The 18187-nt window shown below is 31.8% G+C and overlaps 1 protein-coding gene and 1 pseudogene across 1 annotated transcript; both read right to left on the bottom strand.

Moving 5' to 3' along the window:
• Positions 1-12976: 12976 nt before the first annotated feature.
• LOC149885167 (uncharacterized) lies at positions 12977-13585 on the bottom strand. The gene has a single exon (XM_090094642.1). It carries the CDS (start codon positions 13568-13570, stop codon positions 12977-12979), a length of 594 nt encoding a protein of 197 aa, XP_089950768.1. The 5' UTR covers positions 13571-13585.
• Positions 13586-13709: 124 nt separating this feature from the next.
• Positions 13710-15329, bottom strand: LOC149885166 (uncharacterized; annotated as a pseudogene).
• Between the last annotated feature and the right edge of the window lie 2858 nt (positions 15330-18187).

Raw genomic sequence — 18187 nt, 5'->3', positions numbered from 1 at the left:
TATTACAAAAGAGGACACTTAGAAAAGAAGTTATACCAACAATTAGGTTTAAAATGTTTTAACTTAGAAGAAATGCATCTACAGTACGATACTTTTAAATTACCCATTCAAAAAGTTAGTAACATTTGCCATCTATACTCCATACCCTCAAAATACAACTGTGAACAACACAAAGAATTACAACAAAAATTCATTCTCTGTCCGTTAACTGAGGTCTTCATTTTAAAAGAAGAACTTTTACGGCTAGGGTATTTCACTATAGACAAAACAAAACAAATGACAATAACAATGACGAACAGTATTTTGTGTGAAATGCAGCATCGAGCTTTAAATTAGTTAATCGAGTTTTTGCATTTCACCTTTTTAAACTTAACTTTTCTCAAGACACTTTTTCAGGATTTAGCCCTTGCTACTCAGTGCCTACGCCATTTTATTTTTGAGATGATTTGTCTATTTTCTTTTTCCATTTTTCACATTATGTTTTCAAGATTTACATTTAAGTATCTGTAAGGGGTAATATATTTTCATTTTATTATTAAGAAATTTATTGAAGTATATGTAATTGAAGTATATGTAACTGAAGTATATGTAATTGAAGTATATGTAATTGAAGTATATGTAATTGAAGTATATGAAATTGAAGTATATGTAACTGAAGTATATGTAATTGAAGTATATGTAATTGAAGTATATGTAATTGAAGTATATGAAATTGAAGTATATGTAATTGAAGTATATGAAATTGAAGTATATGTAATTGGAGTATTTCAGAATATATTTACACGGTTTAAAACATTGAAAACGCAAATCAAGTTTACTCAAATATTCACGAAACCTGCACGAATAGAAGACAGACAATGCAAATTCCAAATCTCGAAGCCTACATGAATAGAAGAGTGATAATACCAACTTCAAATAATCTCGAAGCCTACACAGTTAGAAGACAAACAATACCAACTTCAAATCTCGAAAAGTTAGATCTTCATAATCAACATGATAAACAGTACACACATACCACATGGAAGAACTAACCCTGTAGTCAAAAATCAAGGGACGATTTTTTTCGAAGAATGGAGCTATGTGAGGAAGGAAGATGAAGAAAATTCTAAACATTATCTTTAAGTTTTACCCGACTCAGACACGCTACATTCGAACGAGGAAAAGAGTGAGTCAACCAAAAGAAACACCAGGTGGACACACATGTCTTATAACATGAAAAATGAATAAGTCACACCATAAATGATTAAAACTGTTTCGCAAACACGACTTGAAAAACAATGATATGATTTTAATTAGTAAAGTTCTAGAAAGTTCTGTAGCCACTCTGATATAAAGACTAATAAAAAGAAAACTAGTAAAACTTGTTTTAAAGAATACCATGACTCAGAACGTAAAATCTATTACCAGTGCAGATGCACTGACAATAAGCCATCGAATTTTGCTATTACCAGTGCGCCAATCATATTGCGATAATTTTATCACACGGATTTTTTTAACACGTGACTATTCCGTTCCGTTTCTGTTGTTGTTCTTTTTACATGAATGCAAAATTAATGTTGTGCGTTAAGTTTGGTCTCTATAAGAGTAATAATTACATTGTACATAATTTTTTAAATTTCTTCATTAAGTTTTCAAAAATTCAACTGTTTATTTATATTTTTAAGATATCTTAGAGAAAAATAAAATATCCTAAATTGCAAGAGTTTGACTTTAACTGGATCCAAGTAATTTATGGTGATCATTTTTCTGCATGTTGCAAGTTATGTCAGAAAGTTTTTTTTTAAGTCAGTGGAATTAGAGCAAGGACACTAAGTAGTTATGCAATTATCAAACTTCATATGTGATTATTTAAATAAATTTAGGACAATAAAGATAAAGGTAGATATTTTGCTAAAATCTTTAATGGTTTGTTTTACAGTTATAAAAGAGGTTTTAAAAACTTAAACCTTCATGGTTTTAAGTATATTGAATCTAATTATTCTTTTGATTTGATAAATCAAGATGTTTTCATATTTAAAAATTGCCAAAGGATTTAAACAAAGCAAAACGAAGTCCTAATGCACCATTAAGTCTGGAATGTTTTTATATTAAAGTTATTGTTATAGGAGTTAAACTCTTTTCAAGTTTAAATTTAATGAATCTACAATTCAACAATTTATTAAACGTAATAGGTATGTACAGTATTGGTCTAAAGAATTAGCTGCATTAAAGTTACATTCTGTGGATTTGTCATTGTGTGTTCAATGTGTGTGATTGCATTGCTGAAAAGTTGTAGCAATATTTCCTTGAGTTTCTCGTGGAAGTTAAGCTTATTATAAAATTTATGCACCAAACATATCAGTGTGGAATAAATGCTTGGTTTGATAGACTTTTAAAGCTGTCATTTAATATTAAAAGTTTAATTTGGTACTTGCATATTGTTAACTCTAACCCTGAAAAATTTAATTGAAGATTTTCATAATAATTGTAAGCGATCACACATCATCAAAGCAACTAAATGATCCAGTTATTCCAATTACTAGAGACATGTTAAAGTCTGTTAAATCATCTAGAATGTGATATGTTGCGTTTGAAAGTCCCTAAAAAAGTAAAAGCATTATCAACTGTAAGTTCAAAAAAAAACGTTGAAATTGATGACATGTAAAAAAAGAAACTAATTCAAGCACCAGCCGATGGTTTAATAAAAACATGAAAAACTTGATAGTTTAGAAAATCTTTTATGTTTAAAAGGAGACTGTTATTTATATTTTAAAAAATTTTTTTGTGAAATTTTTATTCTGGTTATATTGTATAATAAAAGAGTTTTTGATTCCATTAAAAAATTCTGATCAATTATATGTTGCTGTTTTTATTTGCAATATTAACTAGTGTTGTAATTGAGTTTAATTAAATCAACTAAAAGTCACTTATAATCAAAACTTTAACTAAGTGACTTTTGTAAAATAATTGAGAGTAGTTAACTTTGAAAAAATTGAGTAGTCAATCAATTAAGGATTTCCTACCAATAGACTAAAAGTCGATTTAGTTGGTTAATTATCGTGACATTCTTATTTCTAAATTCTATATAAGATTTCTAACTTAAGTCTGATTTCAAAAGTGTAAATATCGATTTTGGTCAACTTTAGAAAGTATATTAGTCAATTAAAAAATATTTTGATTAAAAATTTTTTCTTTTTTAATTAAATAATAGCAAGAAGATCTGAGAAGTAATAATAAATATTAAGAAGATCTAAGGAAATGCAAAAATTTACTGGTTTGAGGAAATAAGTTATTGAATATTTTAAGTCCATGTAGATACTCTCATACTAAGGACACAATTTAAAAATCTGATGATGTCCTTTCGGTGAGGAAACAGTTTTAAATAGACATTCTTCTTATAGATTAATTGCTTTTTAATATATGATTAATCTATAGAAAGAAGTATAAAGATTGTTGTAGAACGGATAGGTTTGAAATCAATTGTGGAACCTTAAAATTTGAAAAAATTGGGGATTTTTATATACTTTTAAAGCTTTCATTCTATTCATCTAAGTTGTTAACCTTTTCTCAAAGGCTTACGCTAAGGGTTATGCTCATTAAACCTTTATTAGTAAGTTTCTTGGAAAATTTTCTGTTGAAATGTTCATGATAGTTCTTCCCATCTTCGTAGAAAATGGGAATGTAATGTAGAAATTTTATTTTTCACTTTTTTCATTTTTTAAGTTTTTCAACTTAAAAAATGAAAAAAGAAATTATTAGTCACGCAATGCTAATCTTGTGTTAACAATCGAACAGAAATATCGATCCATAAAAGAACAAAAAAATCAGTCAAGTTAATTACAGTAGAAGTCTAATTGCCTTGCTTTGCTTCCAACAACCATGTTACTTCAATAACCTAAGAAAAATAATTTTTTGTTATTTCTTGTTATTTTCTTTTTTGTTTCTTTACTATCTATCCTTAAGATGATAATTCATTAAAGCGAACTTATTGACTGCATTTATACAACTTTGAAAATCAGGGAAAGTATCTCCTAACTTTAAATTTGCGGCCATTTTTAAAAAATAAGTATTTACAAATGATTTTGCCATGGAAATTTATTTAATTTCAGTTAAAATACGCGCGTGTCACATTGCTAAAATAAGGTGATATGATTGGTGCACTGGTAATAGCAATTTTTGCCGGTTTATTACCAGTGTATATGCACTGGTAATAGCACTTTGCGACTCAGAAGTTGAAACTAAAGTACTGAACAAACTTGAAAAAAAAGAAATCTATTATCTGGACGAGAATTCAAAATAACACCTGCGGACAGATAGAAAAGGAACGGTTGAGAAAATCTTTTAGATTTTTACGTTTTCTTTCGGGGGAGATTTTTTTTAGTAGATTTTCTTGAGACCTGTCATTAGAGAGATGTTTTCGAAAAATTTTGATGAAATGTTTTAAAGAGAGTTTTTGAAGAAGTATTAAGAAAGAGTTATGAAAGATTATAAAAAAAGAATTTTAAGAGGAAGAAAGTTTTAAGAGATTTTAAGAGATTATATGAGAAAAGAATTTAAAAGAATTTTAAGAGATTTTAAAAGAGGATTTTATGAGAAAAGGATTTTTGAAGATTTAAAGAGAATTTAATGAAAAGAATTTATGAACAATTTAAAGAGGAACTTATGAGAAAGATTTGGTAAGGAAATGTATTTGAGTAACTTTCAATTTGCGTTGTTATAATTATTAATGTATTGTTATTTGTATGAGTTAATATTAAGAGAATATATATATTGATGAGAAATAATTGAGAATATTGATTAAGAAAAATAAGTGGGAGAAGAAAAATCAGTCCTAAGTATTTTTACTTTTGCTTTCATTTTAAGTAAGACAATATTATCATTATAAATATTTTTATTATTGCTTTATTCGAGTAAACAATTTTTATTAAAAAGTCTGATGCTCCTATCGCGCTTTTACCATATCTGCGTTACACACTGACAGTCCTACCTCACATTCTATCACTCTCTATATTTGCGTCACCATTACACTTACATAGAACCAACTAGCACAGTCACATTTAATAATCACATCATTAAAATATAAAAATAAATAATATCCACCGCCCTCACACTATGATAAAGCACATTCGATCGTGTACGGAAGAGGAAGCCTCAAGAGTTTTAGGACAACCTTGAACAATAACCAAATCAAATTTACTGGGCTTTATTGGCATTTTTTTATGCTTGTGGTGAGTATGAAACCAAAAATTTGAAACTCTCTTATTTGTGGAGTAAAAAATGGTGACTGGATTTCTTTACTTCTGTCATAAGCAGGAATAATTTTACGGAAAATTTGCGGTTCATACGGTTTGACAGTAAGAATAAAAGAACCCAGAGGTTGGCTATTGAAAAATTCGCCCCAAAATCTATGATACGGAATGAATTTATTGACAGCCAAAACTGTTATAAACCTGCCGAAAATATAACGATTGATGAACAGTTATTTCCAACAAAAGCAAGGTGTAGGTTTACGCAATATATGCCTTACAACCCGATAAGTTTAAGATAAAATTTTGGTTAGCAGCGGATGTGAAAATCAAATCTATAATAAAAGGAAAAGACGAGGTCAGAGAAAAGTCAACCCCTCTTGGGGAATTCGTTTTTATGAAACTTATGGAGCCCTAGATAATAAAAGGATGATGCGTCAAAACTGACAACCTTTTTATAAGTGTACTTCTGGTATCTAAATTGTTTGCTAAAAAACAGTAATAGTTGGAACGATACGCGCCAATAAAAAGGAGTTGCCAAAACCAGTCAAACAAAAAAAAGATAGTATGCCTCGTTTTTTACAATCTAAACATAATCTCCTCATCATTTACAAAAGCAAACCAACTAAAAAGGTCCTTGTATTGAGTATAAAACATAAATCGGCAATTATACATTGTGTGAGGAGGGAGAAAAATTGCAAACAACAACGAAAAAAAAGTTCTACACTTATTCAATTTTTCATATAAATTAATGATTAAGCAAAATGGAGAAAACTTACAAACAACAACGGAGTCGTTTACAGAGACTTATTTTTATATAAATAAATGATGAACGAGTAACCGTAAACAAAAAAAGCTAAAAAAAGCTCAAAAGTGGATATGAGATTAACTAAGAGGAAGAGAAGAAGAAGGAGGAGGAGGAGAAGAAGAGATTGAGCTTTTGGAGTGACTTAAAAATCACCGACGGTAACGGAGATTCTGGCACAATTTGGATTACTGCTCGCTGCAATGATTTATCAAATCTTGTGAGAAGTGTTATTCAATCTCGCTAAATTTCTGGTGGCTATTTTGTTAAACTCGGAATTGATAGTGGCAAAGCTTTTCTCAAGTTTTGTCTTAGCATAGTTGATACTGCGTTAAGGGATGAAACCAAGCTCACCGCCGTAAAAGCCGCCTCTCACTCAAAGGACTAGCAAAGACTCACTTCAGTAATAAACAAATCTGGTCACTGATTAATGCAAATGGATTTTAACTAATCTTGGCTTGTGATATGAAAGTTGCAAACATAATTTATGGTTTTCAAACCCATTCAAGTATGTACCCTTGCACATGGTGTGACATCAAGTTCAAGTGTCTTGCTGAATCTGCAAACACTGGATTTAATCAAATCTAGCCTCGAGTCTTTTCAGCAATCTGGCAGGTGTTTTGCTAATGAAAAGCTGTTCGGCAATAACATTGAAAAGCCAATCATCATTGTGGTGAAAGGGTTAAAAATGTGGATGTGTTGCAGCAAATTGCTGATACAAATATGGTTTCCAAAACCTTTTACTTAACTGCAGCATTCAATAATTTAATTTAGTTGTCAAGGTTTGCTTTGGATTCATTCTAGAGCCGGACTTCGCTGAAAGAACGTTGCTTAATGATAACTGGTAACACCTGAAATTCATACTCCATTTACCACATTAAGGATTTCATCAGTTTAAAGGATCCCCCTATGGGGCCCTATAGTGAATAAATTATGGAAACTGCTCATTAAGATTTTTATCAACATTGGTCAACGTATAATCATCCAGAGTACAAATAAAGATTGTTGTGCTGCATAACTGATCTAAACAATAAGCATAATTAAAGAACTGCGAGCATAATTTGAGTTATTAGAGATAAGGAGCAGAAAATCATAGCTTACGGTTTAAAAAAAACATTTTAATCTGCTTAATCCTGAAATGCTGTTTACTTAAATATTTTAAAATTTGATATTAAAAATAATATTGTAGAGTATTTGTAATTAACGAGTTTTTATTGAGCTATTTATTTATAACTTTTTTGTGGAGAATATCAAAAAATACACTACCGGCAATTAATTTGAGACCAGTGATGAGAAAACAGTAATTCTATTAAAAATCAATTAAATCTATCAGTTATATTTTCGTTTTTGTTTTTTTTTCGATCTCAGTGAATGAAGAAACTACAAATTAGTTCATAAAATATACTTTATTTAGTTTTCTTCACAAATATTTCTAAACAAATAGAAAACTTAACAAACATTAAAAAGCTAAATTATAAAGTCCTTATTATTTTGCACAAGTTTCAAACTTTGCGTTCATCAAAATAACCACCACGTTTCTTCATTACTGCTTCACATATTCTTGGCATACGAAAGATTAATTTGTTTAAAGTTTCCATGGTTACAGCTTTCCAAGCCTTTTGCAGTAACTCCCATAAATGTTCCTCAGATTTTACATGGAATTTCTTCACATATCGGTCTATTTCATCCCAAAGAAGCTCAATGGGATTGAGGTCTGGTGACTGCGCAGGCCAGTCCATTAAAGTAAGGGTTTTTTCTTGTGCTAGTTGATTCAGATAATTTGTACAAAGTTTAGATTTGTGCTTTGGGTCATTATCTTGCATAAAAACAGGCTGACGTCGAGCCACCATTCGATGAGCAGATGGAATGGCATGATTCTCCAAAATTTCTCTGTATTGCTCCTTTTTCATAATTCCACGAACTCTGACCAAATCTCCTATTTTGTGACCTGCAAAACAACCCCATACCATTATTGAACCTCCTCCATGCTTAACAGTAGGCACAATGCACTGCGGAATGTAACGTTCATTCTGGTGCCGGTGTACAAATATTCTTCTCTTGTTGCCAAATAATTCAAACTTGGACTCATCGCTCCATACTACTGTTTTCCATTGACTTATTGTCCAGTTGGCATGTTTGCGAGCCCATTGTAGTCGTTTCACCTTGTTTGCTTTCCTTAGCAACGGTTTTTTGGCAGCTACACGCCCTCTAAGTCCAGCTTTCATCAAACGGTTTCTAATTGTCCGGACACAAACAAGTTTTTTAGCAGTTTCACTGTATTCTCTCATTATTTGTGGAGCTGTTAATTTTCTGTTTGACATAGATAATCTCGTAATACGAAGATCACCATGTTCATCTATCTTTCTAGGCTGTCCAGGTCGTGGTAAGTCACAATATTGACCAGTTTCCTTGAAACGCTTGATTGTATTGTGAACTCCAGTCTTTGATATTTTCATTCTTTCGGCAATTTTTCTTTCTGAAACACCTTCTTCATCAAGTAAAACAATACGAACTCTTTGTTCAAAGCTTAATTCTCGAACTGGAGCCATTTTAGTACGACAAAATAGAAACTAAAAAAAAATAAACTGTTCAAATAATGCAATATTTGTATATTTATTTGCAAGTCATTACATACTATATTGGATCTACATAAAGTATCTACAGGAAGCTACCAATGAGAAAAATTATATTTTCAATATCAATTACAAGTCATTAATCAAAATTAAGTAACAGTTAAAAATAATACTTCTATTGTCTTTTATGCTGGAAGAACTCAGCACTTACACTTTTGTATACTTTTGTACATATGCAAATTTTTGGGTGCAAAAATGCCCATATCCTATTCTATCCACTTATTTATTGTGCTCTATTTATTTTTGATCCTAAAATAAAGAAGTGCAAATATGATAATCAGATATATTTTTTTTTGAAATGTAAATACCGTTTTTAACCGCTGGTCTCAAATTAATTGCCGGTAATGTATGTCATAAATTGTAATCAGATGCTATTTAATGGTAATATTATGTAAAAAATAATATTGTAGAGTATTTTATGGTAAAATATAATGTAAAAAATAGGGTTTAAATAGTTATTTTTTCACTAAATTTTGAAAGTAAATGTATTTAAGAAGGTTCCAAGAGTCAATAAAAGTTTGTTAACAGAGATGCATTTTTTGTTTGTTTTTGTTTTACCAACTGATAGGTTCCCTTGACCAGGTTTTTCACTTTTTTTAAGGATTTTTTTGCATTTTGGCAGCAGTTTATACCTTAAGAAATGCTGAAATTTTCACGCTATGAATAAGCCAAATCAAACCACGCTTTAAATAGCAAATCATTATTTTAGTCTATAAAATGAAAACGGTATATGTAACAATTAAACAATTCTAACGAAAAATGTTGGTATTACATAGCAGAATACTCATGTAATCATTATTTTGAAAATAGTGTCCGAATATCACAGTAATCGGTAACGTTTTGATGTATAAGTAGCAAAAAAGTAACAGAATTTAAACTAAAACTCCCATAACTCCTTAACCTGTGAACCAATCCGACTAAAACTTTATCCAGAGTTTGGTATGGCTATAGGCTACATTTGCACTAATTTTTACAAAATTATATAGAGTGGTTCTCATTCTACAGGTGTTTTTATTGGCGCACTATGAAGTCAAAATTTCACTCTGTTTGAATATTCAAATTAAATTATTTTACGCGGACAAATTAAAAAGATTTCAAAATTTGCATCACAGGGTACTTTGGTGTGTGCGCTATCACCCCATATAAGTGGTGTTCTAGGTTCAGCTAGGTTGGCATTATCATGATCCATTATAACCGTGAAAAACTGGAAAAGATAAAATGAAACATTAAATTCATCTTCAAGTAAAAACCAAAAATAAAAAAAATAAACATGAGCAGCAAGACATAAGGTTTAACATATTTTCATGTGAAACTTGTTAACTAGAAAATGGTTTTTGTTTTACTTGAAACAGCTGCAAAAAATTTAAAAACTTAGAACTTCGTAGGCCAGTTTCATAGGTCAACAAGTTATCTTAAAAGATATTTGCCTTATAATAAAGTTTGCTCAATTCAGATAATTTATTTGCGACAAAATCTGGCTCATTTTGCATAGTTATTACGTCTTTATTAACTTCTCAACATTAGTTATTTCATCACAACCTGATTCTGTCAAAGGTGTCATTTTGACGTTGGTTACTTTTATTCATGTCATTAGTGACGCCGGAAGTTTATAAAAAAACGTCAAATTTTCTTATTGTAACGTTTTCTCATTGTACAAGTGGTAATGACAATTATCGAAGTGTGCTAGATTAAACATTACTGAATATATTATGCTTAAAGATCTTTTATTTTTATTCTTTAAAGATATTCTCCTTTTTCAGAAACGACAAATTCCGTCCTACTTCCTTGCGTCATAAAAAATTAATAACTTAATTTTTAACCCCTTGACGGACACTTGCGTCTATAGCCGTCAAAGCACAGTTCACAATGTGGCATGCCATCTAAAGCGAAACGGTCGTCTTTGGACACTGCAGCTAAGCGGCACAAATGTGCATTTACCGGCATACAAGCCTAGCGTAACGTTTTGGAAACAATTTTTTTGGTTGAACTTTGTTTTCCACCTGTAACAAGACTTGCAGCTTCAGTACGCACGTGGTTGCGAAGGGAGAAGGACGTTCGTTATTTCTCATGAGTTGTGTTGTGTTATTGATACATTTACATATATTTATTGTTTTTACTGGTAAGCATTTGTTTATTATTGATTTTACGCTTTAAATAAAAACAAAAAAAAAAAAATAAAGTTTAGCATTTTTTGATACATTAGGAGTATTTATTTTTATACTGTTTACTTTTAGTTTTTTTTATGATTTTCTAATTGAAATATAAATAAATATTAATATAGAATAAAATTTTTTATTAAATATTTATAGAAAATGGCCAGTTGGGATAAAGAGCAGGCTTGGCTGCTGAAGCTTTTTGAGGAAACGAGTAGTGGGACAAGTAACAGTAAATCTGAATCCGATGCTAACAGTGCTGAAAATAACAGTTCGGGTAGTGAAGATAATGAGTCAACTACAGATGAGGAATATGAAGCACCTGAAGAACCAGAACATGATGAGATAATGCAACACCTAAAAGAAACTTTTCCTTTGATGCACATGCCGCTGGGATTCTTTTGAATATAAACGAAAATGTTTCTCCAATTCAGGTTTTTGAAAAGATATGGGATGACCAAGTATTGGAAATGATTATAACATCTACGAATTATTACGGCATTAAACTTTGCAATCAAACACACCCACATGCAACGCATAGTAGGATCGCGAATTTCAAAAAGACTGATTCGATTGATATGAAAGTTTTTAGGTTTGTGCTTGCTTCAATCCCAGCTAATACTCCTAGCATTAAAAAACTCTTTTCAATTGATGCATAACATTATCACCCAGCATTTCCTTCACAAATGTCGGGAAGGAGGTTTGAGCAAATTTTGCGATACTTTTGTTTAAAAGAATAAAATTCAAACGATCCTTAAAGAAAATAAAAATATTTCTTGATTTGCTTATTCGAAAGTTTGCGTATGCATATGCACCCAATGTAGCACTATCATTAGACGAGTCTTTGTTATTATATCTAGGAAGGTTTTTTTTTCGCACGTATATGAAAGGCAAAAAGGCAAAATACGGTTATGTTTTGAACATAGAAATATACAAAGGCTATTGAGAAAACGAAGAAAACATGACAACTATTGAAAGTCTTGAGGTGCAATTGTTGCAGTCATATTTAAATAAAGGCCATCATTTATTCATGGGTAATTATTACAACAGTAACCCATGAGCAAATGATGACCTTTATTTAAATATGAAAAGGGATAACTAATTGAAATAACGAATTATAATCAGAATATTTCAGGTGTTGACAGAGCCGATCAGATGATGTCTAACTATTCCTGCCCACGAAAAACAATTAGATGGTATAAAAAGGTAATCTTTTATCTACTGAATATAGCAATGTGGAATTCTTAATACATTTTTAAAGAAAAGACAGGCTCTCAAATAAAGTTTATAGAATACAGGGAAGCAATCATACAATCTCTAACTGGTATAAATTATAAACAGGATAGAAGGTCTTTGGTTCAATTTAAAGGTGCAGGAATCCAAACCAATGAAATGAACTATAATGGAACACAGCATTTTCCTGAGAAAACATCCCGTTCTGAAAGTTATAAGCGAAAAACATATTTTCAGCATTGTACACAATGTATAAATAGGGAATAAGGAAGGAAACATCATATTGCTGGAAAGAATGCATATCAAAGTCCTGCAACATGTTTTGAAACATGGCATATCGAAAATAATGTGTAATATTTACAAAATCATAATAATTTTTTTGTCATTTATTTGTTTTTGTTTGATTATAAACCAACGTTTCGTGTAAAACTTCTAAAAATTCTTTTTTGCTCACAAAAAATTGCTAATTTGGGTGATTAAACCTGTCATTTAGGTTTTTAAATTTTTGCTATTATAGCCGCCATCGTCCCATTACTTAGTGTCTAGAGTCTGCTGGCGCCATTGACGGTTATAGCCACAATTTAGTAAAAGGTGCTGAATTAATCAAAATTAAGTTTATTTAAGGGGACGTCCATAAATTACGTACGCAGTAAAACTAATGCTTTTGGACACCCCCTCCCCCCTTGTACGCACTTGTACGCTTTTAACCACCCCCTCCCCCTCTGCGTACGTACGCGTTATTTATTAAAAAAGTATGACCTCCCCACCCACCCACCCAAAAAAAAAAAAGTTTTCAAAACATTAAATATAAAAAAGATCAACAATTTTAGTTACGGATTTTTCTGTACTTAACTAAAAAATGGGCAGTTATTAACGAAAGGAAAGAAAAATGATTTAGAAAAGATTCGTGTTGCGAGTATTTTAAATTTAGCTATTTATATTTCCACAATATCGAGATGGTTCCATCGCCTTGTAACCATTCTCGCAGTACTCGTAGATGGCCGGAAATGGAATGAAACATTGGGGGATGGTATTCAACCAATTTGTTTCAAACGATGAACAACATAACTTGTCCTGGCATTTCACAATTTGTAGACAATATCGCGATTGCTGGCAATGTTTCTCTACCCAAACAGGATCAGGATTCGGCGATTTATATGCTTTTCCAACTGGTACTGCCCGGCAATTAACATGGTAACCGTCGATGACGGTTTTCTCCAAAACTTGGGATAAAACGTCAGCCGCTTTTTGAAAATTTTCTACCTCCAGTTCTTGGTTGATTGTCTTCCCAGAAGAATCAAGGTGATTGCCAAAATAATCATGGGGAAGAACTATTCCAGCCAAATCACGAGAAAGAGGTGCCATTCTTCTTTCAATGGGGTTGAAGGCTGAAAGCCCAGCTGCATTCACACCATGAAGCAAGACATCTAAATCCAGCAAGCGGAAGAGATCAATAGCAGTTGCTAACGTTTTAGGGAAGCGTGGTGCCTCATCTTGAGCTCCATCAGTCTCCATTAACATAATTGGTTTACGTCTAACCAACTTGGTTTCATAAAGCTCCCTAACATCAAAAGCATGTGTAAAAGCATTCGATGTATCGTGTTTCCCACTTCTTATGCGTATGAAAGTGTCTCCATTGAAGGATACATTTCCATTATTGTTAACTTCGCATATGCCATACACCGATGGGATTAACTTGTGCTGTGGGCCAACGACAAAGTCATGATCCATAAGTTTGACCTTGTATTCCATATGCATCAGCAACGGCGCTTGAAGGCTTGCAGCAGTAAGACCCAACGGTACCTTGGCTTTATCATCATTGGACATTTGCAAACTTCAAACATGTCATCAATAAAAGATTTGGCAAACATTCTATCATCATTTCTTTTTCGCAGTGAATTTTCTGGACGTAGAAGCTTCACAGGAACTGTTTTTGCATGCTTTTTTCCTTCAGAAGTGTTTTTACGTCGTGGTAAAAGACGAAGGTACAAACCACTTCTACTCAAATTGAAGCCTATTTTTGTCAGCTCTTTCTGAAGATCATCCAAAGTGGAGACACTGCGAAGACATTCTGTTCTTCGACGCTCGTCTGCTGCTGATGAACTTTGAACAACTTTTATGATTGTTGATAAAAGTTCTGGTTGATCAATTTCGAGCCGTGGTCGTCCAGGATGGTTTTGCATAAACTGTTTCAAAGCACTTGATACTTTAGGGTTCTTTTGACAAACTGTTTCGATGCCCTCTTTAAGTTTTTGTCTGCATTTTCTTTGTCGTGCCGATTCACGAATTAATCTGAAAACAAAATATTACACAAATCTTTGATTCCGTTATAAAACCTTCTATACTTAAGGTTACCTGGATTCTGCGAACTTTGTAAATCCTCAATTAGAAATTCTTATTGACAATTTGAAAAACAAAATTTTGAAAGTTGCTGCCTGCTTAAAAGTTTGGTTTTTATGGCCAAGACGTCTTTCTATACTTCTAAGCTCTATTCGATATATCGCTTAACATTTACCTGTCCAAGTTTGTTTTTTCTCTTCTCATGTTTTCTTTCACATTGTCTAATTGTTTCCTCGTTACGGTAGACAAACCAAAATCGCGTAAGATTATCAAGGATGAAAGCTGTGATTCAAGATCTGAGATTTTCTTCCGACTTTTAACTTGCGCCGGATTTGCTCTTTCCTTCTCGTTTGATGTTAAATCTAAATTAGGAAATACCCAAAAATAAACTATTATGAATTCTTGACAGTTATAGAGATTGGATGTAGAGAAATTGGTCAAGTTGTCCAATTATAATGAATAAAACTATGCGATTGCAATATAGTCGTACAAGGTAGTTTAATTACCAATTCGGTTGAATTCAATATATAGAAAATCACGAGAGAAAAAGTTTGTAAATTATCACAAAAAATGGCTTACTAAGTTCAATCCTTTCAGGTTCTGTCGTAGTTGCGTTCGGAAAACTTTGTATTTTATTTGACGAAGACGGCACTGGATGGGTATCTTTTTTCTTTTTGCTAGGCGGTGATAAAGCATTTCCCCAGAATGACATGATTGATCCTTTTGACTTTGTTGCTTTCACTTTTAATTCGTTTACTTTTTTTTCATACAAAGACTAATCATATTTTACTATTTTCCACAATTCCTGTGCGTGCTGATACTGCTTTTGTTTTTCAAGTGTTGAATATGCTTTCTTATATAACTCAAGGAGCTGAAGATACTTTTTCTCGTTCCCAACAAATTCGTTCGACATCTTGGAAATAAGCAGTTTTTTTTGTTGCAACGTATTCAGTTATTTGAATGGAGAGATAAAAGTTTTTGTTTATTTGGAAATAAACGATTTAATCATAAGATTCAGTGTCGTTAAAGCGAAGAACGTAAAAAAAATAACCTGACCCAAATTAATTGCAGTCACATTTCGCAATGAAAGGTGTTGGTTTCTATTAGCATTAAAACTGTTGTTTTTAAAAATAATTGTTTTTTCTAATAAGAAAAAATACATTTAAACTTTAATAATAATTTGAAGTAGTACATTGTTAATAAAAAAGTTAATAATAAAATATTAATTTAAAATAATAAAAAATTAACTTGTTGTAACGTTTTAATTGAAAAGATAAAAACCAAGTTCCGTATATATAAAAAAAGATTTTTCACATTCGAAAAGTTCTTTGCTTTTTGTACAGATCAAGTTTTAAAAACATCTCCAAAGAAAGATAGTCAAACCGCGTACGTACTCGCTGTCTTGAAACCCCCCTCCCCTTGTACGCATTTGTACGTTTTTTGGTAACCCCCCTCCCCCCATACCTGCGTACGTACTTTATGGATGCCCCCTAAGAAAAGATGAGCCACTTCTCCAATCATTCAATGACCATTTAAAAGATAAATTTTTGCAAGGTTTTTGAGCCAGTTATCAAAAACGCTAAAGATCTAGGCCAGGTACACCACTTACCACATCGACCTGTTTTGGGAGAGGATAAAATTACAAACAAGATAAGAATAATTCTTGATGCAAGTAGTTCAGCCGAGGGTCCACTATGAAACGAAAGTCTGTACACAGGATCGTCATTGAAAACAGATTTACAACTCATTACAAGTAGATGATCTCATAACAGGAGCTGATTCTATAAACACAGCGCGTTTTATCAAAAGGCCAAATGTCGTCTCCAAGATGCAGGTTTCAATCTACCAAAATTTGAATCGAACTGTAAAGAATTAGAGAATTTAATACATGAACAAAACTTTGAGCTTCTCAGCACCATCAAACTATTAGGTTTAAACTGGAACAAAGAAAGTTATATTATAACTATTGGTTTTTCAAAGTTAACCGACACCAAGACCACCCCAGCAAAGCGGAAGATATTACGATTCACAGCTAGTATCTTTGATCCGCTCCGTATAATAAATCCAGTAATAGTGCAATGTAAAATCTTTTTGCAGGAACTATGTTTGAACAAAATAGGATGGGACACTAAGCTTGAAAATAATTTATTAATTGTGTGGCAAGCTATTATTAATGATTTCCGTTTCTCTCAAGTATCATTATTTTAAGGTGGTTTATTAATAATTGTAACAGTCCAGTCCTAGACATTTCATTGCATGGGTTTCGTGATGCCATTCTTAATGCATACCACTGTTGTCTCTTTTTATTATACTCTGTTGTCTCTTTTTATTATACCCAGATATTGTATCATAAGGTAGAACTCTGGCAAATTTACACAATTACAAGCTTTGGTTTAATAAACCTTCATTTTTACATAATCCTAAAGATTGGCAGAAGCTTCATTTAGCAAGTCAAACCATGAATTTGTTAGACGAATATTTAATGTAATTAAAAATGACATCTATTGATTTAAATATTATTGACATCAAAAAGTTTCATAACTATTTATGTCTATTATGTACTACAGCTTTAGTAATGAAGTTCATGAAGAACTTAAGGAAGAAAAAGGCAAAAGAAAATTTAAAGTTATCTACTATAGATTCGACAGATATTGAAGCCATTTTGAAAATTTGGATTCAATATACATAAAAACCTTGACAAATGCAAAAAATCATAAACTACTTAAACGTGTTCTAAGTTTACACAATGTTGATAGTATTATACGATGCTAAAGACGACTAGAAAATGTGCCGATCACGTCAAATATTAAACATCTTCTTACCGCGTAATTCAGAATTTACTGACTTAGCTATTTACTATCATCACTCGTTAGTCATTCACAATAGAGTCGAAGAAACATTAAACCAACTACGCAGTGTGTTTTAGGTACCGAAAGCGAGAAATTATATTAAAAGGCTTATTCGAAGATTCCATTTGTCCGAGCGTTTCGAAGTACTACCTTACTCTTACCCTGAAGCCCCCCCCCCCCTCTTGCCTTTAAACAGACTTAATGATGATCACGCATTTAAATTTACAGGTGTTGACAACTCAGACCCACTATGCGTTAAGAATAAATGAGGGCAGTAGTTTATATAAAATTTGGATTTTCTTTTATACTTGCTGTTCTACACGTTCTTTGTTTTTAGATCTTGTTCCAGATTTTTCAGCTAAATCCTGTGTACAGTGGAGGCCAAAAGTCTTGGATTAACATATTTTATGTTACAGTAAATATTTTAAGTAAAATAAATAAAAAAATAAATAAGTTCTAAGTATTTTTTTAAACAACATTCTCTTTAAAAATATACCTCAAACCTTCAAAATTTATACTTTAGATCAAAAATAAATTTTTTTGGTCGTTAAATGTTTTGTTCCAAGACTTTTGGCCACCACTTTACGTAGTTCACAACGATTTATAGCGAAACGAGGCGCGCCGACCAAAATCATTTCTGATAACGGCTCACAATATCTATCTAAACTTACACAAAATATTATCTCATCTCGTGGTATATCATGGCTTTTCAAGGCTGCTCCTGCGCTATGGTGGAAAGGATTCTTCGAGAGACTTGTTGCTTCGACCAAACGTTGCCTCCGCCATGTAATAGCAAATGCCCCCCTTACATACGAAGAAATTCTGACCATATTAACCGAAGTTGAAGCCGTTATTAATAATTGCCCTTTTATATTTACATACGAAATGCCTGGAGACACCACATCAACAGCGAGTCATATGTTATATGGTAGAACAATTAACTTCAAAG

This window comes from Hydra viridissima, unplaced genomic scaffold, assembly GCF_058129835.1.
Source record: "Hydra viridissima isolate aposymbiotic clone 2 unplaced genomic scaffold, HvirCarnegie_v1 scaffold_8, whole genome shotgun sequence".
In the NCBI taxonomy this organism is placed as follows: domain Eukaryota; kingdom Metazoa; phylum Cnidaria; class Hydrozoa; order Anthoathecata; family Hydridae; genus Hydra; species Hydra viridissima.
Note: the sequence above shows the minus strand (reverse complement) of the source record. Positions and strands in the feature narration are given on the sequence as shown.

What these genes read in the sequence shown, in the direction of transcription:
- LOC149885167 (XM_090094642.1), bottom strand. Translation starts at nt 13,570, where the DNA reads ATGTTAATGGAGACTGATGGAGCTCAAGATGAGGCACCACGCTTCCCT.